The 27,021-nt window shown below is 36.4% G+C and overlaps 1 protein-coding gene across 1 annotated transcript in view; it reads left to right on the top strand.

Moving 5' to 3' along the window:
- Positions 1 to 27,021, top strand: part of LOC140757301 (BMP and activin membrane-bound inhibitor homolog) — a 103,213-nt gene that overhangs the window by 73,635 nt on the left and 2,557 nt on the right. The window contains exons 2-4 of the mRNA XM_073092941.1: positions 10,848 to 11,010; positions 17,514 to 17,671; positions 25,852 to 26,023. Of these exons, the coding sequence (XP_072949042.1) occupies positions 10,848 to 11,010; positions 17,514 to 17,671; positions 25,852 to 26,023 (493 nt within the window). The remainder of the gene's footprint in view (positions 1 to 10,847; positions 11,011 to 17,513; positions 17,672 to 25,851; positions 26,024 to 27,021) is intronic.

Raw genomic sequence — 27,021 nt, 5'->3', positions numbered from 1 at the left:
GATCCAGAACAGAAACATTAATTATCTAAATAGAGGTGTGCCTGGCCGGGGATCGAACCTGGAACCCTCTGCGTGTCAGCGATATGATGACCGTTTCACCTCACAGGTCGTAACGAATTATAATGTATAATCGATTATGCGTGCGTTAGCGTAAAAAAATGTTCATAAATTTCTACTGGACCACTCAAATAACCCTGTCACAAAAACTCCATATAAATGCAATCAAGTGACACTTGACAAAGTTGAGTTAACGCATTACGGTCTTGCGTTCGTTAGACCCTTTTACGCCTACGAAATGTTTACACACGCGACTGTCGCGGTAAACAAATATTTACCCGAATTGAAACGGTAAATCAAATAAACATGTCCAAAATGTCCACCGCACAAAGATGGAAAGTTGACGGCACGCGCTAATCAATGTACGGTAGGTCGTTTTCAGTTGTGTTAACGGTTGTTTCCATATCGATATGGAAAACTGTTTTTTATCGATATGAAAAGCGCAGTTTTTTTACTGATGTCGTTGATAGTTTCAGTTGTAAACATTTCACTCAAGTGAATTCTAACAGAGGTATAGCCAATATTATATTGAGAACGTTTTCATTTTGCCCTTGATAAAAAAATAAGTTTTTTATAGTGATTGGCTAATTAACAGGCGGTAAGCCTGTTAACTAGCTTACCACACCTCGAAGTTTGACAATTAAAGTAGACAAACATTGTCAAACCTTAAATTTTAGTAGGAAAAAAAGGTTTGTGTTTGATCTACCTATTGATAACGGACGTCAACTACATCGATACAAATGATATTTAAAAACCGTTTTAGTATAATCAAAACTTGTTCAATATGTTAGATTGTTATGATTTCGTCGAGTGCTTTAAATGCATTGTCAAGTTGACGTTATTGTGGGCACAATCGAAAGGGTATCGAAAAAAGGCCGGTCAGGTAGTAGCCTCCCGTGCCCATTGTGGTTTAACGAGCCATTGAGACCCGAATCATCCGAACAGGTGGCGCTTTTGTATCAAATAACTTCCTTCTTCACATTTGAACTTTGTACAATATAGCTAATATTAGCGGGTCTTTGCAAAAGTCCCGTTATGGTTTTGTTTTTGGCATTGCGTACCTTATTATTATTAATTTAGACCCGATTTTTTTAAATTCGTAGATTGAGATTTTTCTATAAATTATAATGGATTGTGAAATATAAACTACAATGTATAACTACAAACGATTACTGTAAATTATTGTCTTAGAAAAGAGCACTTTTTAAATTAATACAATCTTTTAAAACGGGATCCAAAAACATAAATGCTATGGGATGGAAAAATAAGTATGCTTAGAACCTATAAAATAATATAAAAGGAAATAATTGAAACTCAAAATATTTTGCTACACCAAACTTATTATATACCACACTTATAGCGATACTGTTTTTCTGCTCATAATATACGTTTTCTTATTCCTCATGATTAGCAAATTCGTTTGAAAAATTCAAAAACAACTATTTTGTAACCACTAAACAGCACGAGACAAGCGCTTGGCTTCCGCCACAAAAACTAGCTTTGCACTGCAGTTTTAGGAGTTCGGCGAACGTCATTATTCAAATGCGTATTCTTGGCGTGAAAGCGCTTCGATAACCTCGACGTTACGTGGTCAGAATGGTTGATATGCGGCGTGCGCCTAGACCAGGGATGGGGAAACTACGGCCCGCGGGCCATCTCCGGGCCCGCGAGAGGTTTTTTTTTTAAATAGGAGTAGTAAAAGAGCATACAGTCCACCTGATGGTATGCGGCTAATGCCGCTAGATGCACCTATAAAGTCCAAGTTTATATGCCTCGGAAAAGTATGTCTCCCTTATCACACTTTTTAAACCTAAAAGCAGCGCTTAACGCTCCTGTTATTAGGTAGAAATGGGTGAGGCGGAGGTGCCGCAGAAGTCGAATCGCAGAGAGTTTTATCACCCTTATTACAATCCGGTTACTATCCAGCACGCAAGTGTCCATAAAATGTAGTACGTAGTCAATAATTACAAACGTAAGTAAAACTTTGCCCATCCCTAGCCTAGACCCTCGTATTGGCCTGCTTCCAATAGGAACTCTATGCCGATGATGTAGGGACTAACCGTGGAACAAGAGGCTCATTTCCATTACAAAAATGTGACAACGTTCTGGCGTTAATCAAACGACTCTGATAACATCAATAGTTCAGGTGGACATTTTGTGCTGGCTTATAACTTTAAACTTTTAAACAAATGAGCTCAACTTATTGGATTTAAATGTTAGCATTGGTGAGACGACAATATTAGTGACGTCATTCTAAATTCAATGTGGCGGGCAACCCAACATAGTAAATCGATAATTTTTATGCACTTTATATGGATATTACATGAAAGGGTTTTCTCATAAGAATATGAAAATTAAAAGTTACTAAAAACTGGTTAAAAAACGTTTTTAATAAAACTGTATGAATCTACTACATAACATTTCTTTGGCAGAAGTCTAGCGATAAGATCGCCTGTTGACGGTTAAATGTCTAAGTATTATCTGTTTCTTTTGTGGCGCGTATAAGGTATTTTTAATTGAATTTCAAATTACGATCCCTGGCGTAAGCTTCAACGACATCCCGAGCACGACAACTCGACTTGTAGTTATCACTCTTCATCTAGGTATTACAACCACCGTTACATTCGGTTTTCTTGTGCGAGGAAAAACGATTCTCACAAATATCCGAGCGTGAGATTATCGGTGCAATTTGTCAAAGTATAACGGAGTTAGGCACAGGTAGACTTGTGGATCTTGAAGCATAGACTGTGAGATACGATCAAAGTATGAGGAGGAATATTGTAGGACCAAATGGTGTAGTTACAGGAAGGTAAATAAAATAGTGAATTGAAGCAGTTATTTCAGATGTTCTCAAGTCGTTATTGTCCCACCGCTGACCAATTACGAATTTACGTCATTGTTCAGAACGCTGAACAAGTGCGAATTTTTACATAGTGAGACTTAACATACCTTTGACAACTTTTGTTTATTTTAAAGGACTCTCAGCCGTGTAAATTTGGTCATGATGTTGTCCATCAGCTACAACAACTTATAACTAATTTCTTTAAAGAAACAGTAGGTAAGTACCTCGAAATTCGACTCGACTTAGGGTCGCACATTTCAGGATACGGGTCAAAGCCCTACAAACGTTCTCAGCTCGGCAGGAAATTTGGCAACCCTAGTCTAGATAGCAGAGCCAGATCCCGCGATAGTGCAACTAGCCGCGACTCCCGAGCTCGCATTCCGATGGAAATTGCTCGCGGATCCAGATTACTGGCGCCGCGTTGGATAATTACGCACCGAGGACATCCATTAGGCAGATAGTAGCGAGCGCAATTAGTGGATGAGTCGTGATTCTGCGATATGCAACTGTGCTAAGCCCGGGTGGTTTAGCATCAACAAGGTAGATGAGCATATCGGGAGTAATGTGACGACCTGTGTAGCGGTGCGGTCGAATCGATCTGACGCGAAGAGGGTTCCGAGTTCGATCCCCGGCCAGCCCGATGTAAATGATAAATTTAGATTTCTGTTCAGGACCTGGGTGTTTGTGTATTCGTCTTTGTGTGTGTCTATGGCACCCACGACACAGGGTGTGGGGCTGTGAGTGTAAAAATCGTTTTATTTATGTTTAGTCGAAGTCGAGTAACGTCAAACGGAATCGGATTTTAAAGGCGGGGGTTCCTGTTGTCTTACATATCCTCAGAAGTATCAGCGCATCTCTGATCGGCTTCAAGTAGAATCCTTATTCTCTATGAAGTTAGTTACAGATGACCATAGCAGAAACCGCTTACCATCAAATGGACTGTACTCGTTTGTGACTTCTATCGCATAAAACCCGCAGAGTTACCGGAGTAACAAGGCCGGCCCGCAGCCTTGCCTTTCCGCGTCATCCAATCGCAGCCTGTTATGCTGTTCTGACAGAACCGGCTTTGCTCGCGCCACAAACATTAACGTAATAAAGTACTAGATAAAACGGAGCCGGACAGCGTGTGAACGCGGAGAGAAAGCCGCTGTCGCAACATTAGTTAGCTTATTACCATCCAATAGCTATTCTGACGTATTTGTTTGATTGCGCTCTCAGGGAATTTTTGAATATAAATCTGATAATAGTCGTCGTTTGGCCGCTAAAAGCCTTTATTACCAATAATATTCAATAATTGGTAACCTGTTAATTGTACGGACCTTTCGTTATCGTCTTTTATGGTGAGGAAAAAGTTATGGACACCTACCTGATATTAAGTAGCTAGTAATACAAATGAGAAAAATGTCGGAAGAATTACCTCAATTAATTTCGTTACAGTATATTCCATTCTGTCTTAAGTCAAATAATATTTGACTATAAAGTATCTGAAACAAGTAAATTTATTAATACGAGTATAATTAAGGTAATAGCGTCAGTGAAATCGCCTGAGAAGTACAGTTACTGCCGACACACTTATTTATATAAAGGAGTACTTGCGTTTTGATGAAAGGATATGTGTGCCGGCTAGTTTGCAGAAGTGACTATCGGACCACAGGAACAGCTTAGTCCGCAGAGGTAGGGGCGCATTTGAGACCGACTTTTAATCTTATTTGGTTGATGTCCATAGGCGGCAGCAGCCACTTACCCTGTGAATAACATGCTCGTCTCCTACTTGTATATTATAAAAAGAAGAGTTAGGATAGAACCCCTGTTTAGTTTAGTTTTTAGTTAGTTAGCTGGCAGTAACATCATATGGACCGTATGCTCATTAACCAATTTTTTCATAAAGAAGTTACCATGCCACCTGCCAATCGTAACCCAAATGAAACCAGCTCAAAACGAAAGCACTGCAATAACCTTCGGAACCCGATCCTCGTCGGCGCTCTTTAATGTAATTGAACGGACGTCGCAACCGACGCGGTAATCTCCCGCCCGATCTGCGAACGTTCACGAGAACATTTCAATAGCGATTTGCGACTCCCGAACTGATCCTATATTTACATAATCGAAGCTACATCTCGTAACGTTTCGTATTTGGGTTTATTAAGCGATTCCTGGTAGACACCTAAATGATTGGTTTAGTTTCAGGGTCTGGTCTACTCTGTGTGCTTTAGTAAGTGATTCCAAACTCTTCCCAATCGTGTAGGAATCATATTTATTTACAATTTTATTTATTGTTAACTTTGGCCTGGTACATATTCGATGTAATTGCTTAATTATATATTATTATACTCGAAGATCTTTGACAACTTTTGACAATCAACAAATGGGTCAGGTGTTACTAAATATGCTCTTTGGGCCAATTAACACTCACAATTTGCCACTAACTGTCATAAACGGATGACTATAAACGGTTCAAACCCTATTCAGTTTCTATGATAAATAGAATTCTAAACTCAAATTCCTTTCAAAATCATTCAGACTGAAAAATGATTTAACTCGTACACACTCGAAAAATCCTTTCATCTCCATAATATAATAGTGTAAGCACAGATTTGGCTAAGTCGGTGCCACGTGTCAGCTGATTGCCCCGTCCTGATTGAGGGGGAGTCCAAACAGATGAGTTACGCTTACATCCGTGAAGCCACGCATTGTAAATGCACCGTGAAGTTGCGGCGCCGGCGTCTCTAAGGCTCCCTACACACGGCGTTTCCATGTTCTAATAGCGTAAGGGGACTTTTAGTAAACAATCATAATTGCGAAAACGCGTAAGTGTGAGTTGAACTTGCATGTAAAAGATTCCGTACCACCATTTTTTTCATCATCATCAACAACCCATTACTGTCCCACTGCTGGGCACGGGTCTCCTCTCATAATGAGAAGGATTAGGCCACAGTCCACCGCGCTGGCCAAGTGCGTATTGGTAGACTTCGCATACCTTTAAGATTTTTTTTTTATAAATCTTTCAGGTATGCAGGTTTCCTCACGGTGTTTTTCTTCACCGTTTAGCAAGCGATAATTAATTTCAATTTTTTTAATATTGAGTAATTGTTAACACAGAAGCTATATATGCTGTCTGCCCATTACAGTTATAGAAACAGCGGAGGCATTTAATAAGGTCCCGTTTTTGCGCTTTGGAACAACAAAAAATGTCTTTACGCTCAAATATCACTTACGACCTTATTGCCCCGATATTACGCGTGTCAGAATCAGTATTCATATACCACGTTATAGAGATTACATTGTTATTGATAAGCAATATTTGAGAGATAAGTACACAATCATGACCGGAAATCCACGTCATTTGGTTTCGTCAGCACAATGGTTCATCGATATTTTTATGCTCCTTCTTTATTTCTATTTCTTCTTTATCTATTCATAGAATGTGATTATGAATAGGCAAAGTTATTTCAGTGATCAATTTTATAAAAATAAATCGATTATTCTGAATCGATTTTATTTTATTAAAATTATTCAATGTAAGGACCCTATATCGATAATGTTTAAACGACGCTTACTTTGTGCATATCCTCGACTTGTATTCAGTCATAAATGCCATGCATAAAACCCCTAACAAAAAACCTAGAACCTAAATGAGTATGTAAATAATAAACATCAAAATCAAAGCCCAGAAAGGATAAGGAGCACTTTACTTTATCTTTTAGAGTTTTATCCCATACTTATACATCCCGTTTTCAACTCATTAGGAGTTCCGTCTCTTTCCCGCCTCGCTTCGTCCTTGTCTCGCACGTCTCAGGAGGGCCATTTATCAATTCCAAATAACATGCCGGGCCTTTTCTCTTGTGTTTATTTATTTTTTATTTACCTTACTTCGGTGCGCTGTTCCTTTTTGACTCGAAATTGATTGTAAAAGGGAGTTAATGACATCCATCGAACGTAATGTCCGGGAACCGATAACGCTAATTGCACCGCTAATGAGTAAATATTTGACGCGATATGGAACTGACTGTTTGATCCTGTTGGTTTCGGAAATAGAAATGGAAATGATAAAATTAGTCATCAACAAAGTCTGAAGAAAAGCTTTGTAGTTCGACTCCGGAAGCAATATCGCCACAACGATTTCTGCTTCACAACAGCAGTGTTGAACCCTGCTATGTTCCAGACGGTTTGAAGGTATGAACCAGAAGGTTTGAAGAAAGGGACACATACTTATCCGAGGCGTTCCAACTTGGTTTCCAAGAGCAGCAAACACCGTTGTGGCTGACCTCAGGTAGGACTCTCATTTTATCTAGGGTTGATTGTAGATGTATTATTACTTACCATCAGGTGGATTGCATGCGTTCGCTACTTCTATATTATAAAGACAACGCGGACAATGACCGCAATCTCAGTACCATAAAGCGTTATTAATGAAATTCTGCTTGCAAAAGTCATTACGCTATTGGTAACAATTTCCGTCGCTCGGTTTAGTTATTAAACCCAGCCGTTTGTATTGCCTTTTTCTTTCCATTATTTATTTGTCGTGAGGCCCTCCCGCTGTTCAAGTCTTCATCGAGTGAAACGGACCGCATTCAATAGTTTCTTGCTCGTATCCGAAATGTTGGAAGTTTTGAATTTTTTACTTAGTTTCTCAATTCCGAGTGATTACTAATTAATTTTTCTGAGTACATGCATATGGATTTAAAAATGTTATCGGGTATTTAATCGATGTCCCGTTGTTTGCTTTGGATGCTAATCATTCAAAATTAGATGATAGAGTCAATTCTGTGTAACATTCTAAAGACGGGACCTCAAGGGGGGTCCCTCCGAGCAAATAAAGCGGCGTCCCTCAGAAATTAATTTGGTTTTGTTTCTTCGTCTGGAGCCGGGGCATTTACATTGAATGCGGTCAGAGGCTGGCGTAGGATATTTATGTAGGGGCCCGGGAAGTATGACGTGCGCATTATTCATACGTGTGCTGACCATTTTTATTTTAGTTTAAATGGGACTATACTATGTAGACAATTTTGGGTATAACTTGGAAAATAAATCGTTACTGTTTTGTCAGTATGCTGGACACGGGTGTCTTCTCAGAGTGAGAGAGGCTTAGGTTATAGTCCATCGCGTTGACCAAGTGGGAAATGGTAGACTATTGGAAAATATATTGGACAATTGAACATTTTATTTCAATTGATTTCACTGTTTCCCACAATAATTTATTTATTAAGTATATACCGTTTCACATAAGAATTCATTTGACGAAAAAGGGCGTGAAAATTAAATAGTATCAGAATGTTTGTCAAAAATGCGAAAAACAGTTCCTCTGTTTTACAATTTTGCTGACCAACTGTTGCTATTATCATTTCCTAAAAGTGGACTTTTTCGCATCCGTATACCCGTATACTCCGGGACCCTAGGACTGAACGGGAAAGTCCCGTTTAAAACGGGACGTATACTCACTTTATTCATACGATACTCGTTCGGACTATCTGTATGTTATTTTTGCTGCTCCATCGGCTTTTCGGCTTGGATTTTACTAGTCAAAAACATTACAGAGTACGTTTTATTACAAGAAGTTAAAACGGCGTCTATAACCGTAATTGTTATGATTTATTCGGAGAGCGTTTGCGTTTATCGTAATACGACTTGAAAATGAAAGATGCAGCATATTATTACAGCCTGTGAATTTGTACCAATAAATTAAACTAAAGTGTTGTGTATAATATTAAATAGTAACTATACTCTTAAGTCAAACGTGGAACCCTCTGTGCTGTGATTCGAAGTGAAGAGCCACCACAGCCACTTTTTCTGCCTAATGACAACGGTGTTAAGCTGGTTTAAAGTGTGAAATAAGGGAGACATACTTATCTGAGGCGTTCCAACTTAGTTCTCATAGATAACAACGCATCTGTGGCCGAATTGAGGTAGGATTTTAAACTGACCTGCGGTTAATTATAGATGTCCACGTGCAGTTCCCACTTACCATCAGATATACTTCTACTTTCACTTTAAAAAAATCTGTGTTAGAATCTTAAAACCAGCCCAAATGTAGGGGTGCTAAATTATATAGGTTCCCGCTAATAGTTTTAGCGCCTTAGCGAAATTGACAGAATTAATGTGGTCAAGCATGAAACGGGCGCGTTATAATAACCGTGCAGGAACAAATCAAGGTGCAGTAAAACTACACAGCTAGCAATAAATAGTGTATAGTTAGGGTTGCCAGCCCTACTATAAATATCTTACTATATTTTAGGCAAAATCGCTCGTGTTGTAAATGAATAGTGAAATTGTGAGTTACCTACTGATTTCTTGGTTTCTATAGAAATAGGTCGACTTAGAATGAGTTTTTAATCTGTATAACTGAGCCCTCTAAAAATCTGTCATCATAACTGGTACAGTTTTTCGAAGTCGTTAAAATATAAACAGATGAGTCGGCAAAAATACAATACAATACATTTATATAATATATATCCTTGCATTTCCCAAAGACACTACTTTTTGCGATTTCACAAAATTACTATTTTTCGTGAAAAGTGCTAACCCTATATATGGCTGTGGTCAGGATTGCAGTATCTGCTAGCAGTTTACGAGCCCCGGCGCCACGTCGTCCCAAACGACCCGAACCACCACTAGGTACCATTCGAATTTCCTTTGCATTTTTATGACAATTTCCTATTTAAGATTTCACAAAATTACTATTTTTTGAAAAGTGACAACCCTTTATATGGCTGTGGTCAGGATTGCAGTATCTGCTAGCAGTTTACGATCCTTGGCGCCACGTCGTCGCCTGCGACTAGAACCACCACTACCATTCGTAATTCCTTTGCTGTACGACAATTTCTTATTTGAGATTTCACAAAATTACTATTTTTCGAAAAGTGCCAACCCTATATATGGCTGTGGTTAGGATTGCAGTATCTGCTAGCACTTTACGAGCCCCGGCGCCACGTCGTCGCTGCGACTCGAACCACCACTACCATTCGAATTTCCTTTAAATTTGTATGACAATTTCCTATTTGAACTTTCGCAAAATTAATATTTTTTGAAAAGTGCCAACCCTATATATGGCTGTGGTCAGAATTGCAGTATCTGCTAGCAGTTTACGAGCCCCGGCGCCACGTCGTCGCCTGCGACTGGAACCAGCACTACCATTCGTATTTCCTTTAAATTTGTATGACAATTTCCTATTTGAACTTTCGCAAAATTAATATTTTTTGAAAAGTGCCAACCCTATAATGGCTGTGGTCAGGATTGCAGTATCTGCTAGCAGTTTACGAGCCTTGGCGCCACGTCGTCGCCTGCGACTCGAACCACCACTACCATTCGTATTTCCTTTGCATTTGTATGACAATTTCCTGTTTGACTCAGACCGCTATAAATAAATCATAAAATCCATTGCTCGTAAACATATTTATTGTTCGCCTCGCAATAAAGGTGGAAATTAAACGGGTTTGATCCGAGGAGTTCAGCTCTACAGCGTCTAATATAATTTGATACTTCGCAACCGGTCATATTTTTACTTGGGTACTAAAAAGTAAATAAAACTGCCATTTCAGGGTTTATTAAATAGGGATATTTTGGTCACATGTGATATAAGTGAATACTTATACTCTTTTAAATGTGAGAGGAGATACATATCCAACTATGTATAATGGTTCATGACGACGTAAATGGTCATGTAGTCTACTTGAAGTTAATTAAAAATATAGTAATAATTCTTACTTAGTTAACGTATCATACATTTTTACATTAGAATTTAATTACTGCTAAGGAAGTCATTATATGCCAATCACAGCATTGCTAGCCCTAAGGAATAAGCAGAAATATCTTCTGTAAATTTCCCAAACGACACTTTTAAGCCAAACTCATTGCTACGTTAAAACAGAAAGCGATGCAACGACAACTGTTCGCAAATACGTCTATCTTCAAATAAAGAAACACCTATTTAAACCAATATATCTTGTTTCAGATTCCAAGCCCCACACAGACGGAGTGCGGTGTTACTGCAACACAGCGCAATGTGTGAGCACGGGCTACATGTGCCGGTCGCGGCGAGGTGGCGGCTGCTACAGCGAGCTACCACCCAGGCGCCACCACGCGAGGCACGGCTGTCTTCATCATCTAGCCGACACGTGAGTACTGAGAACCGGATAGTATTAAAGTAATACTCTGAAATCGCAGTTGGTTTTGATAATTTAAATACGGATGCTTAAAACGTCTACTTCTTGCTTTAACGAAAGATTAGAATGTAATCTATTTCAAGGTATTATGTAAGCGGTACATATGACTCTACTAAATTGGGGCGAAAGGAACTCTCAACTTAATGACAAGAACCTTACAGAGCTAACCAAACAGAGGGTTCACTCTATTAGGTATATAACAAGTATCCTTAGGCGACTATAAGCATTTACTATCAAGAAGCCTCTTTCCAATTTAAAATAAATTTGAACCCTTACGTTTAGATGTACAAAAATAAAACTAAAAGGTACAAGAGTAGTATTGGCATTGGAATTATTGACATCTCCAACATCAACACATTCTGAGGAACTTTAACTTCAAAAGCTACATGTCGTCGCTTTTTTTGCGATCGAAAAATTCTAAAAAGTTAATGTATCACTTAAGGTACGCTTTGAAGTCATTTAGTAAGTATGCGTGTATTTAGCTCTGAATACTTTAGTCCGCATGAGAACATAACATCGGTATGTCTGTGTTCGTGTGTATAATGTACAATGCACATGTATTATTTATTAAAAGCCCAAATAATCATTTAGTACTTACTTGTTTTTTGACAGCATCGCCATAAAATGGTACACGAATGTTCAAATTAAAATTGGAAATGCAGCGACTCTTGATACTATCAAAGCAGCTTGTTTCGGAATTCCAGTGAACGATACATTTAAAGATGTTATCGACTCCAATTACAACGCTGGACTAATTAACATGGACTCCAAATGGACCCTTAAAATGAACATGCCACGGTCTTAAACAGTAGTAAAACTTACTTCATTAATTCAAGTTCAAATGTTTATAATGTTCACGTTTTAAATATTTATACTTTACGGACATATTTGTCGTCTTCATTACATACAGATACAATCTTTGTTTTACAAACAATTTTTTATAGCGTCGTAATTATGATTTGTTTTTGATGCCATGCGGGGTTTCCTGTGTTTCTTGTTAACTTTCATCGTGGAATTAATTAACTATTCTTTTGTTGGGCGCTGTACTAAGACGCATTGTCATCCATCAATTCTGCTTATCATGCTTGAGAACCCGCTTAACTAAATATCCAATAGACCGCATTCTGAGTACCTTCAATCAATTTGTCTTCGACCATTTCGAAATGACTGCGTGACTCTTTCATCATTTCATCGGCCGTATAAACAATTACACCATCGACACGACCTGATGTATCGTGCCGGTGACTTTAATTTGACGGAATACCATTAACGTGTCTTTGTTCTTCGTCCCCTTCAATAATTCATCGATAGCTAATTATGCAGAGGAAGGCTCCATCAGTTTTTCTTCATCGGAATTGCCAGTCGATTATCTTATTCGCATCGTCCCGGGCCCTGCTTCGAAACAGGTTCCGTCTACGAGGCACGCTCGCTTTATTTGCTTTGAGTAATTTTTGCTCGTTTTTGGCAATCTCCGTAGTCCATTATCTTCGCTAACGATCGACGAGCCCGTCGTTGAGATCACGATCGGTTTCAAATTGAAATTCTGTGCTTTTATCGCTAATTAATTTTGTCGGAGTTGTTTATAGTTTATAAATTGCGGCGTCGGATCTTTGTCCTCGTTTGTTAAGATAAGGGTGACGGTGGATGCCCGGGGTTGAGTCGAAGGTCGGGATCCTAGATAGCGGCGCGGACGCCGACCCGGCCGATGCGTCACATTTAAATCACGCCTCCCACGCGACTCTATCCCCTATCTCGATGACATTAATGTCTGAATCGCGCGAATCTAATCGAACATACGACGTTGTTGTGTCAAATGATTTCAGATAATGTCACATCTCTCCATAATAGATAGTGTACGTTTCAACCCTTTTGGCGTTTCTATTATTCCAGCACCGATAGCAAAGAAATAATGGCCCTTTATCTATTGTTTTATGATATCTGAGTGTATTGTGTTAGGCTAGTAACGTTGAAATGACATAATATAGCAAACGGATTGCAAGATAATTGCTACTAAAGGTTTACTACAATTTATTACTTATACTACCTCGAGTAAAACGGCGTAAAGAATTTACTACCTACACGAATGTGGGTATTCAGCTCGAACTGTATCTAATTTTAATTGCATGGCTATTAATCAGGCATCTGATATTGATTTATCAAGTTGTTATGTCGTTTATTTTATTTCTCTTTATTATATTGTTTGAATATTGCTATAATAATATGTGATTGTGTTTATGAGGGCATACGTGTGTACGTTTTATGTGGTGTGTGCATTTAATATTTAGAATGTTTGGTTAAGATCTTATATTTTTATTGCAATTAATGCAATTTTATAGAAGAAATATCTGGCCTGAAATAATCTTTGGTTAATAGTTCACCACTCCACATAATATAGATGAAAGAAATCGTCGTAATAATTTACGAGAATTATATTCTTCTCTCCTTTTGAAACCATTCTTATGTCATATACTTATTTATAATTTGTGTATCGTAAACAAATAAAAATAAATATTTCAAATTGAGACATTCAAACTTTGTATACTGCTCTAATTCCAAAAATTATGTTATTTAGACAATATCGGAGTTCGTTGAGCCAAAACCATATATAAGGATTACGTGTGTGATCTTATTTGGTTTAGTAGATAATAAAGTATCCGGTATTACAGCTAGATTATCATAATTCCATTTGAACCTATTTGAATAGGAGAATTAAGCCATTCGTGATATTTTTGAGTTGTTTTTGATGTAAGTAAACTTATAGATTATGTATATCTGTAATGTTTTTTTTATATAATATAGAAGTGGTAGACCAGCGTGCAGTCCACCTGATGGTAAGTGGCTACTGCCGCCCATGGACATCTGTAATCAACCCCAGATAGGATTAGATATTCCTACCTGAGGTCGACCACAGATGCGCGGCTACCCCTGAGGACTAAACTGGAACGCCTCGGAAAAGTCTGTCTCCCTTACCACACCCTTCAAAACGGAACACAGCAGCGCTTAACACTGCTGTTATTAGGTAGAAATAGGTGTGGCGGTGGTGCCGCCGGAGTCGAACCACACAGGGTTCTACCTACCACCTTCAAAGTTTGGAGTACGTATTAATATTAATATACCTACTTATTCGTTAAATGCGTTTTTAATTTTTGAACAGTTTTGTATCTTTATGTAAATATATAATTTATATTCTCATTTTAAAATAGTGTTTTTTCCTTATTTACGTAGATATACCAACCTATCCCTTTGGACTCATCCCTGTTTCAGTCTTAACTGGTGATGTTTTAGGGGGATTATATTAACGCCATCAATACATTTTACATTGAAAACTTGGTTTTTTACCCTTGGTAAAAGTATTTGATGGTACATTCATATTTCCATTTACAAATTTTTACTTATTTTTTTATTTTATATATATATAGTAATTTGTAAATAAATATCCAATATACTTTAAATGTAATTTTAATACAGTTAAAATTCATTTTATATGTTCATTTTAAAAATTGTTTTTGAGGTGGCACACATTTTTTTTACTTTGCATAGATTTTCCAAAAATATCCCTTAAGACTCATCACCTGTTTCAGTCTTAACTGGTGGTGTTTGAGGGGGGATTATAATAATGCCATCAATACATTTTACATGTAATACCTACTTTTGGTTTTGTGACCTTTGGTAAAAGTATTTGATGGTACAACATATCTACAACTCAATTTTAACCAACTTCCAAAAGGAGAAAGGATTTTCTACGTTAAATTTATTTGTATTAAATATTTTGAATTGTATGGCACGCTACACTCTACTCCACACTAGGTTTTCCTAACGTAGGTACCATATTCATACAAATACTAGTACATAAATACCCAGACCCAGAACACAAAATTAAACCCAACGTTTAACACACGTATTGTACACATGCCTCGCCGGGGATCGAATCTAGAACCAGCATGATACAACGATACTATGACCTCAATATGCTTATAAAATTCATTCATCTATTCGTTTTCCACAATAGTTTTAAGCATTCCAGTCAATCAAACGATTTGACCCGAGCGGTGTATTAAAATATTTAATCAAATATTTGGAATGGCCTAAGAGGCTGCGTTCCCACGAGAAACTACAGAAGTATTCAAATTAGTCGAATGAGGTTTATTCTGTTATCGATGCTTGATAGGCCTACTGCACACGGGCAATAAATAATGCGTCGACGTCGCTCGTGAGTTGTGAGATATCTGAAAGTACATGACGATTTCTAGTTATAGCTACAGGAGGTTTATAGGGCTACTAAAACAGGCAATAAAGTCCATAAATACGTTGTCTCTGACACCATGTCTTGTGACGGTGTTAAAATATACAGTTGAGATATATGATTTACTTTTTCGAAGGTGGTAGAAGTTTATAGTACTGTGTGACGGCAGAATTTGCTATTACTTATATTGTAAGTTTTATTTATTTTATAAGTAAGGGTTATTAAAAAATGATAATTTTTAGTAAAGTGCCCTAATAGGTCCCCTGTTTATACCCTTAGGGAAAAGATTTAAATAATATGTTGATATGTCTTGCCTATTTTGTAATATATGAAAATGTGTTTATAACTTATATTAATAGGCCTACTACAAACGTAACATAAATATAGATTTAAGGTTGTACATAAAGTTGTACGAACAAAGGCGGTCAGGGTACATAAAAATTTGTAATTCAATAAATTCTAGTCATTCCACAGAAATATTAATTAAGTAGTTATTTCATTAATCTTTAATCTTAGCGTTTCCTATGACATTGCCTTTCGTATACCATAAAAGGAAACCGGGTCGGCCGCTGCGAAAAGCTACAGCAACTTTAAATTTATTGACAGGATTTGCAGGCAGAGCTAGACAGAAAAGATGTCTGGCGATCGTGAGGCGTGAATGTGCATCTCAATAAAATATAATGATAGATATTTGGATCATAATTATTATTCTTAGCTATTTATATTTTGCCAGTGAGTGAGGCTTTGTGTGTTAGTTCGGATGATGAATTCTGTCACGCTGATGTTTTCACAAATTGTGACGTCAAATGACGTAACTGAAAATATAATAAAAGGACTCCTTCTGCATGTTTGTCAGGGCCTTGCGTTATTTCTGTGTGACTGGCGCCTAACGAGTTCTTATGATTTAAACGTATTGTAACTAAAATGAATTACTGCTTTTATACAAACTTTATTTAAAACCAAAGAATTAAATCATACCTACATGTGGTAGTAATTGTAAAAGAAGCCCACATAAGATATTAATCTCTTTGTTCAATGCCGATATTTAACATCATACCATATCTTCTGATTTTATTTCTTCAGTACGATAACAGATGGCGCTTATAGAGATAGCCTAGTGGTTAAGAAACTCGGTCTCTCGATCAGGGGTTCGAGGTTCAAATCCCAGGCTCTCACTCTGGTTTTTCAAAAATTACGTGCGTATTAGAAATTAATTATCACTTGCTTAAACGGTGAAGGAAAACATCGTGAGGCAGCATACCTGAGAGATTTATAAAAAAACAAATCTCAAAGGTATGTGAAGTCTACCAACACGCACTTAGCCAGCTCGGTGGACTATGGCCTAATCCTTCTCATTCTGAGCGGAGACCCGTGCCCAGCAGGGACAGTAATGAGTTGATGATGATGATGCTTACAGAAGTTAGATTAGTACAATACATACACCATACAATACGCTTACAAGAATATGCCGCGCCACTTTACATACAAGTCATTGAAAAAGCTCCATTGTCCTTGAGACACGTATGTAAAATTGTCCATACTGTCCGCGTGTACATACACGACAGATAATTGAAGTTTAATGTAAATTCGTTGTTTTTTCGTGAGAACAGCGTCTCTATGAATCACACCCGTTTAGGATTCAGCGCATGCGCATATTACTCAGACGCTCTCTGCTACATGTGAATGTTGTGGATGACATAAGCTGGCTTCCCGGCGCCTCTCACTACAACATCAGATTGGGTTATACAGTGTATGTTCATTATCTTTGAATAAGTTATAAATGCTTCTCATAGACTATTTTGTGAAGAAAAAGATAAGATAGGTACTTTCGTCATTTATGTTTTATTACTAAAAAGTAAAAACCAAGCTCTATTTAACTAATTGCAGTTAAGTTTAGTGTTTAAAAGAAATTCAAATTTTCGTAATGTCCTGTAAATATTTTCTTTCTTACTTTCATGGTTCCTGTGCCTATACGCCTTATAATTTACTACGCATTTCCAGCAAATTAGGAAAATGTTAGTTTTTTGTAATTTTTGATTCATTATTGGAGATAGCAGTAGTTAAACTTCATCGTTAACATTTGACTTCAAATCTGACACGGTTGGCTTAACTAGTCTTTACTTTCTTTCACTAATAACTTTAGAACAGTATATCAAAGAGCGTTGCAGCCAAGTATTACAACAATATCTAATAATTATTTTTATTTTTCCAGCGAAGAAGAGGCGTTGTCTCATTGCCAAAACGCACCTTCACACGGCGGGCCACCGCCCAGAGAACACTCATTGCTGCTCTGCTGTTTCCGAGACCTCTGCAACCACGAGGATAGCCCCGTCGCCCGGGCAAGACTCAACTTGACTGCTAATGACTTTGGTAAGATTTAAATAAACATTTTATACACTTATTACCAAGGTTTAGAAACCGTGAGTGTACCAGTCACAAACGTAAAGAGTTCAGGGGCTAGCCATGTTACAAACTTTGCATTCTATTCGTTTTCTATTCTATTCGGTAGCTAATGTCATTCTACATATACGATAAGTCTATGGTTAGCGATCACTGGTGTGTCTATCTATTACAGTGTAAGAAATAGAGCTGTGACAGACGGACAGACAGTCAAGGCTTAGCAATAGGATTGCGTTTTTAATCTAAAATATATCGCATACAAGCATACGAGCTTAAAAATTACCATCATTTGAATTCACAGAGAAAAACTTCAATATCTTTATTAGTACATCCACGAACAATGCATGTATGATGTATGTATGTGTTACTTCCCGAACATATAAACATTCCGTTCCGCTTTCCAATTTCGCGCATCGAAGAAAAATTTCTAGTAACCACCAGACCGGTAATCTTAAATGCATTTCTTGTAGAGTTCAACACTTGATTTGTAGAGACGTGTAGATATAAACGAAATGTTCTAATAAATGTACTTTGTTTTTTTATGGACGAGATGCGGTAAAGACTGCTGAAGCGATTTCGATGCAACTTTTCTAAATTATGTGTTAATGCTACTGATCTCGAAAGAGTTTCACATTAGATATTGTATTAACAGTCACATAATTTCGCAAAAGATTCCTGAAGAAAATATCGTTTCTCTAATAAAATTATAGTGCCTCTCATTTTATGTTTCCTTAGGTATATGTATTAGAAATTAATGATATTTTCTAGAAAAGAAAGTAATTCTAGACAAATGCTTATAAAATTTGTCAGAGGTATATGAAGTCTATGTATCCGCCCTTTGTCTAAGTTGGTGAACTAACCTAACCCTCTTTTATTCTGAGAGGAAACCTCTCCAACAGTGCGACAGTACAATCATCAACGATATGCATAGTAGCAAGAAACTCGCCTACTGCTTAGCTATACATATGTATATTCCTAGAATCGATATCAAAATTGTTTATTTTACGAGAACTCGCGCAAATCGGGCCGGCCGTTTCTGTGAACAAAGATATTATTCTAGCTGTTATCTAACGTAAACACTAGAATGAGTCAGTGTTAACTTTAACACTGGACCTGTTATATAAAATAGCAATACGAATTCGAATAGCGTAACATTAATATAGGATAGACAGTTTTCAAACATCTGAAGTGACGACAAGTGTTGTTTTTTATGTGTAATTTTAAGATTGGAGTAGCTTAGTAATTACACGAGTATGCAGTCACCTACTCTCTATTGACATTTGTTTCACCATATAGATAAATGGTGAAAGAAAACATCGTGAGGAAACCTGCATACCTGGGAAATCTTAAAAAAAAATTTACAAAGGTATGTGAAGTCTACCAATTTGCACTTGGCCAGCGCGGTGGACTATGGCCTAATCCTTCTCATTATGAGAGGAGACCCGTGCCCAGCAGTGTGACAGTAATGGGTTGATGATGATGATGACACCATAAAGAACAGGGATTCTTCCTGAAGCCGATTCCAACTTGTCAATACAAAGGACTCAGATGGGTGCCTTATAAGTCAGCCGGCATCCATACCCTTCCACCGAAACGCAGATCTACTTCACGCTAGAAATAGATGTGGCGATCACCGCTTATCTATATCTATATTCAACCCCAGAAGGACTATTGTGTTCTGGGTTGAAGAGTAAAATGAATAAAACGTACAACTCAATAGGTACACAAAGCCCCTTTTATAATTTAGTGTCAAGTCTGCCTAACTTGCATAGGTTTTGCCCTAATCCCTACGAAAGTTTAAATCCCAATTCTCAATAATGTTAAACACAAGTAAACTTGTTCTGTGATCAAAATCCATTCCATTTAATTAGTATTCCATTCGCATGGTATCTTTTAACATTTATCAATACCAGAGCCGCATAGCAAGTGATCCCAGCAACAAAGTAACGTCCATGTAAAACACGTAGGCTTGTCATCCTTTTTGCTATAATTAGATTTTTGCAATAATTTATAGTGATATTATTATATTCCTCACTCTTTAATATATTACTTTCGCTATGAGACTCACGTGTCTGTTTAATATTTGTTGAATCATATTTAAGTAGAACAGCTGAATGATACTCTTGTATATTGATGTAAATTAATAATTATAATTTAGTAAATAGTAAGTAAAAGTTTTAATGTTACACAGTTTCATAACTATGGTAATCTCCTGTCAGTACGAGGATTAGCTATAGGTCGCGACGTACGGCCAAGAATATTGTATTTCTGCATACATACATCAGGGAATTCTATGGAAAAATATGTTACATGTATGTGTTGTCCCTGTGTTATCATTGTTAAAACTAGTAAAATTTATGGGCATATAATTTGGAACATTCGAATACAGCATGGGAGTCTGAAATACCTATAACTTACAAAGCTATCACCGCTCACCAAAGGCAAGACAAGGCAAGGCAGAAATATCACATGATAGTAATCAAACCAAGTGTTTAACAGACCTCTACAAGTTACCGAAGGAACACAAAAGATACAAAAAATATCGGAATATTTATCTATCTTTTTGCATACTACCATTGCTCAAGCATTACGTTGCGAGTCTAATTTTAGTACACCTAAGTGGTACAACGGTACTAATTTATATGCCACGTGCTTGCCGCACTTAAAATTCTCGAAATGCCACTTGCAAGAAGTGAGGTACATATATGATACATAGAACAATTATATAAATAGAAAATGAATACGTCTTATATGTTAATCGTTTGTGTACCTATGCTTTTTGTAAGGTTCAAGCATAGATTAGTAAAGATACTTCGCCGCCTCGAAATTGAATGAAGCCACAAACGGGTTATTAGTAAGTTCTTTTTTGAATTCTTGACAAATAAAAACAATTTTACGAATAAATAACGAATACTGCGTAATTTACATATTTATTTAAATAATTATTTTAAAGATTTTAGGGACATTTTAGCACGGAGACGTGGCAAAACTTTTTTACGCAACTATTTCAATTCTCAAAACTGGGTACATTTTCTTGTTAGGAGTGAGTAATCTTTACTAATCTATGGGTTCAGGTAGCAACGTCGGTCCACGTGATGGTAAGTGCTCACTACCGGCTATGGACATCTGTTAACAACTCCATATAGAACTCGGATTGTACACCTGTAGTCGATTATAAATGCGTTACTACTAGTAATATGATTGCCATAAACGTAAGTTAGTTTGTTGATGTGTAAAATGTAAATTTCAGAATTTTTCATCGTTTCACTTGGTTGTTTCAATGGTTACTTTTGTTTATTAAAAGTGGCCAGTAAATTAAAAAATCAAAATAAATTAAATATCACGTACAAAGACTCTATTTTTTCATAACAAACGTGACGATATAAAATTGATTTGGATCATTTTAAAAATAAATTATCTTTTTACATTTTAATATGTATCTTATATTGACGTCTCACGGTGATATCACAAAATCAATCTGCAAAATCAAAAAATCGGAAAAATCTGCAATAAATAAATTAAACCGCATATCTTGGGTATCCGGTACAAATTAAGGTGTTTCAATTCTGCAATAATATTAAACTAAAAACATTTTTTAATCTTAAATCATGTCCCCACTCAAAAGGTGATCTGCGATTACCCGGTACAACAAGTGTAAATCGCAAAAGGTGTCCATCAATCTATCCTCGCACATCATTCAAGTGAAGCAAGAAGCGCCATGCGAGCGGAACTGTGAACCTAGGATGCCCATAAAGTTTTACTGCGCCAACTTTTTGCTCGCACGAAGAATGCTCCACATAATAACATCATTCATCGCATATAAGTATACACTTCCCTCTCGGTATGTGCTCGGTGTAAAAAGTTGATTAATTGTCGGTGAAAATTCGCTAAGCATTTTGCAAATATGTTGCATTTTTAGCGCTATGGTTTTTCATTGTCTAATCGATTTACTATTCAATTAAAAGTTTTAATCGTAAAGCACAACAGTAAGCCAAATATATGTTTTATTATAGCATAATAATATAGTAAAGTGGTTTCCTCTGGACGGTTTGAAAGGTGATAAGCATCAGTATGGTTTGAATTGAAAGATACCACCGCCTCAACGGATGTGGATGCTGGCTGCCTACATAATATGATACAACCATCTAAATCCACGGGAGTGGCAAAACATTTTAATCGCCTCATCTAGTATTCGTGTTTTATATGAAGTTAGTTGCAGATGTCCATGGCGGGCAGTGGCATTGCCGCTCATGTACGGTACGTCTACCGGCCATAGCAACGCCTCAAAACGTAAACAATACAAATCCACGTCGTATTTAGGCTTATTGGATTCATTTCGATAAGCATCATATATCGTAGAAAGTTGGTTAAATACTTGTTTGTATTTTTTTATTATTTCAGTAATCTTATCGATTATGTTCATTGGGAACATTTTCTCATAATCCTCGATTTAAAGTCATGTAATCCTTAAGTAGGTAGGTGGCCACCGTGACGGCGCACGGCAGCGTGGTTAGACAATTTGTATGTAATTCTAGGACCTGTATCGTATCTCAGCCGGTGACGTCACTGTTGCCATACGTCTATAAGTAGATTAGTTAATAGTTTCTAACCGAATGGGCAAAAGTACTGAAGTTTTTGTTTGAAATAATAAATATTTTTTTAAATTCCTCTTCATTTTTGGTATTTTATTGTCATCGTAGTAAAGTCGTAGGAATCATAATCATGACGTTTAGCAAGGAAGGAAATCAAAATATTCAAAGTAAATTAACTCAAGAACTGTTTTCTTTTTTATAATTTAGTAAGATCATTAAGTTAGAAAATTCATAATCACAAATTATTATTATAGAATTTATCTTATCCTTTGACTATTGGTTCGTTTCTTTGTGTAGTCAAACAATTTTGTGGACGATTTTTTTTTGTTATGAAATAGTAACATTCCATTAGCTATGAAACCAGGAAACATCTCGATCGTATAAACAGCCCTTTCATAGTTATTGTAAGGTAATTTATAGAACGATGGTTGATATTCCAGTGTTGCTTGCATAACAATTTGTTCGCCAATTAAATTATTATGTTAGAAGGGAATATTGCGGAACATTTTCTTTCTCTAGCACATGGTTTAGACAGGCAACACTACTATATGCAATAGGGTTGGCACAATTGAAAATTAAATAAAAAAATCCTTTTTTTTAATTTTTAATTTCTTTCTTATTACCTATTTTTATAAAATATGAATAATAATTATAAAAAAACAGTTCACATTGCACGTGGAAAGACGTTAAAGTGTATATTAAATTTTAATATTTTAAGCGCAAGCTGAAGCTGAAATTCGGACTTAAAAAATAACAATTTAATACTTGCAATATTTTTTTATTTTTATTAGTTGCGTGATTTAATTAAGTAATTGCGAAATAGCATTACCTTAAACATAACTTATAAATATTGAAAAATAAATATGAAAACAAAACCTATATTATATAGTGGCAACCCTATTTCCAAACGATGCCGCGATGCAGGCAGCTAATGCAAGTTACATAACATCGGCTCTCATACCCTTGATTAGATTGCCTTGGACCAGTCTAAGTTAAACCTTCCTTTCTTCCAATAGAGCTTAAACCGCTTCAAATATTATCTCCCTTTAGTATCGCCGACTGGAACCCGTTTGAAGAAAGTATCTGAAGTCTGCATTAGTTTGAACCTACTAACTAAACTCGGCTACGCTTCATTATAGCTCAGTCTGATATTAATTATCACGGAAGTAATTATAAGATCCCTTCGTTATCCAACTCCACCACCACCGCCACACCTATTTCTGCTTTACAACAGCACTGTTACGCGTTGCTCTGTTCAGATTTAGAGTGTGGTCAGCAAGAAACTTATTAATGTCAATTTGGAACAATATAAAATTATGTTCCATTTTTAGGGATCCTTACCCAAAAGGTAAAAACGGAGACCTATTACTAAACCTCCGCTGTCTGACCGTCAATCTCTTTAACTCAAATAGATTTTTTTGTTGTTACAAAGTATTTTTACGTAACTTTATCACATGTATTGTCATTATTAATATTTGGTCCGTTGCTAAAGCAAATGACAAATTGTCCTCCGTTTTAACACTATTAAATCGGATGTTTTTGTGTAGTTCCGATGTCCATACTTGGTTAGTTTCTTAAGATATTAATTCACATCAATGTTGCTAAGTATATAAATGTTTCCTCACATCAATATATATTGATGTTTTATTAATAGAAATTGATGCAACGTTCTTTTCCTCATGGAGTGAGAAACCAAAATTTAATGTTAAGTAATCATTACTATTAATAAGTCATTTATCTAGATACAATTGATGATTCGGCAAGTCAATTAGCAATCATCAATCCATTACTGTCCCACTGCTGGGATAAAATCTCTACAGATTGGGTGTCATAATCCATCACGCTTAGCGATAACTCGTCTCTTCACGAGGTTGTCTTCACCCGAAAAGAGAATTACTTTGTAATCTATGTATAACTTCGATAAATTAAAGGTGATCTTAGGATCTTGCATGGGATTCGAACCTCGGACCCTAGCTTTTACCCGCGGTTTCGCTCGCGGTCAGAGATTTTTATGTAACCCTAGAGAACGGTACTTTTTTTGGGATAAAAGGTTTCTATGTCCTCCTGAACAACTGACAATGTCTGTGTAAATTTCATGAGTTGGTTAGGGCATGAAAGGGTAACGAACAAACTCACATTTGCAGGTTAGGTTGATAATGCTTATGACTGTATAATTATAAGGTTGTTTATAAAATGTAATGGCCGATGCTTAATCCATACATTATTATGAGAGTCCCATGTTTTGGCTATTGTGAATTCGATATTATAATTACGTGCAGCAGCTCTTCACTTATTATTTCTTAGTAGCTACCCACTCGATTCCGCTATTACCAGCGGTTGTCAACCTTTGACGTTTGCAATTTTTGACGGTTTTAAAATCATTCTTTTATTGGTCAAGAAGACATCTAATTGAAAAAATGATAAAAATTCTTATTGCTTATCATATACAATGAAAGTAATTTAAACGAAACTCCCAAATCATTTAATAAACTCGATTAATGAAAACTTTAACGTAGAACATGTACTTATCTAAAGGATACTGCATCCCTTTTCTAAAATTAAATAAAATTCTGCGTAAATAGTATGTGCCTTATAAACAAATACGAATGGAGTCTTACCTAAGTCATTGCTACTACAGATTACTAAGTTAAAATGCCTAAGTAACTGTATATCTTTTACGACACCCTTCTCAGCGCTTAGTACTATAAACATTAACATAACATAAATAGATATACTAGTTCCTCTGTCAAAGCACGAAGTGTTCTATCATTCTTTTGTTTTCATATCGAATCTACAATAGTTCGAACATGGCTATAAAGGTTGAGAACCTCTATCAAACAGGATGCACTTTCTGCGAAGTGAACAGTCGCTTTATATTTTATTGGACGATATCAGAGCGATTCCCGCTAGCAGCCGGCCGCACATTCCGATCAGATAAGTTCTTTTGGTCCACGTTATTGCACTAGTTGAGATGCCTGTACCGACGTAATGTGTATAGTATGTTGAAGTAACTGGACATGATGAAAAAATGCACACACAATGTATTGTCATAGTTGAGGGATTTTTCTCGTCTCTTTATTTCACAAATTAACTTTATAGGTTCTTAATGTAAAATAACATCTTGCCACAAATCTAGCCTTAACTAGCCTTAATAGTGTTTTCGGAAATCTGTGCCGAGCATCTTTGCCGTATAAACTTTCTGCAACATCTGCAACACAAACTTTCTTGTATTCATCAGAGAAATAGGTATTGGTAATTTCAAGCTTCATAATAAGTCATATTTAGACCGCTCCTATAAATAATTAGATTATAATAATGGGCAAAAGTGTATTTCTACATACATATTATTCATTTACGATGAACACCGATAGGTGCAATCAAACGAACCTTACGGAATCCTCGCTCTCCTGTTTAAAGGGAGTTGCTGACAATGTAATCTACTTTTGTAGAGCAATCGGTCAGCACTCGTTTAAGAATTCTTGTAGCTAATGAGTAGAGTTCCTTCTTTTTGAATTGTAATTACCATGTTAAACTTAGCATTCCTTTGCTTATTTCCAGATGGCAGTCCAGTGGCAAGCGAGAAGGGTGCTGGTTACAACGGCGAGGTGTGGTTCAAAGCGGCCACGATAGCAGTGCCGGTGTGCGGCGCCCTCATCCTCTTCCTACTAGTCGCCGTGGCAGTCAGGCTGCTGAAAGCAGATGCTCTGCTACAAGCTGATAGAAAACTAAGGTATGACTCCCGATTTTGACTTGATAACATGAAATCTAAGCAGTTCCGATGGTATAAACCAGATATGAAAAGTTTAAGCAGATATAAAAATATAAAGATGTTTTATATTTTTAACTGCCTTCCTGGGAAATAGTATTGCCGGAGCTATAACTCGAAAGTCATGAATTATAGGGATTTCATGGGCGACTTTTAACTTCGTATATATTTTTAGTTACAAAATCAACTGTGATTGCGATTTGCGATGTAAAATAAAATATGATTAAATTAGTTATTATTGTAGTCAAACTGTTGAAATGAAATGAAATGAAATTTATTTATTTTGTGTAGGCCAACGACGGCACTTACAAATTGTCAGCATTGTTAACATGCGCACCCGAAAACGAAAGTTTATTTTTACGATTTTATAATTAAATTTTGTTAAATATTTTATCTACGTAAAATTTCAAGTATGTATCAAAGAACATAATAATTTTATGTAAGTTCAACCGCTTACATACGCGTAGCTTTTTATCACCACTTCAATTAGCACTTAAAGGACGTCATGAGGTAGTAAAAAGTTGTTAAATCAACCCGCGACTGGTTCAACATAGCAACTTCAACGAGTGGTCGATCTTGTTTCTATTGCGATCGCTTTGGCTTCCTGTTTTGTTATTTGAGGCAATATGCTATCATGGAGTGATTTTATCAGTGTGCAATATTATCAAGGAATACCTCTATGGAGGAGGATAGAGATTTGTAAAAAAAATCTTGTTTATTTTTACAAAATACGAAAAAGTTTCTCTATTTTTTTTATTATGGATAATTCCATAATATACCTACTTAATTGCAATGTTATGAAGGGAGGCTTCTAAAGGAGCTTCTAGAAGAAGGATTTCTAAAAAAATGTATATTTTTACAAATTTCGGGAATGTTTATTTTTTTATTATGGATAGTGGATATACGTAATTTAATCTTACTATAATAAACTATAATTATTAGTAACTAATAAACTGTAATAA

Source organism: Epargyreus clarus, unplaced genomic scaffold (genome assembly GCF_041222505.1).
Source record: "Epargyreus clarus isolate Ecla_fem2 unplaced genomic scaffold, WU_Ecla_fem_2.2 ptg000004l, whole genome shotgun sequence".
In the NCBI taxonomy this organism is placed as follows: domain Eukaryota; kingdom Metazoa; phylum Arthropoda; class Insecta; order Lepidoptera; family Hesperiidae; genus Epargyreus; species Epargyreus clarus.
This window is presented reverse-complemented; position numbering and strand designations above follow the sequence as displayed.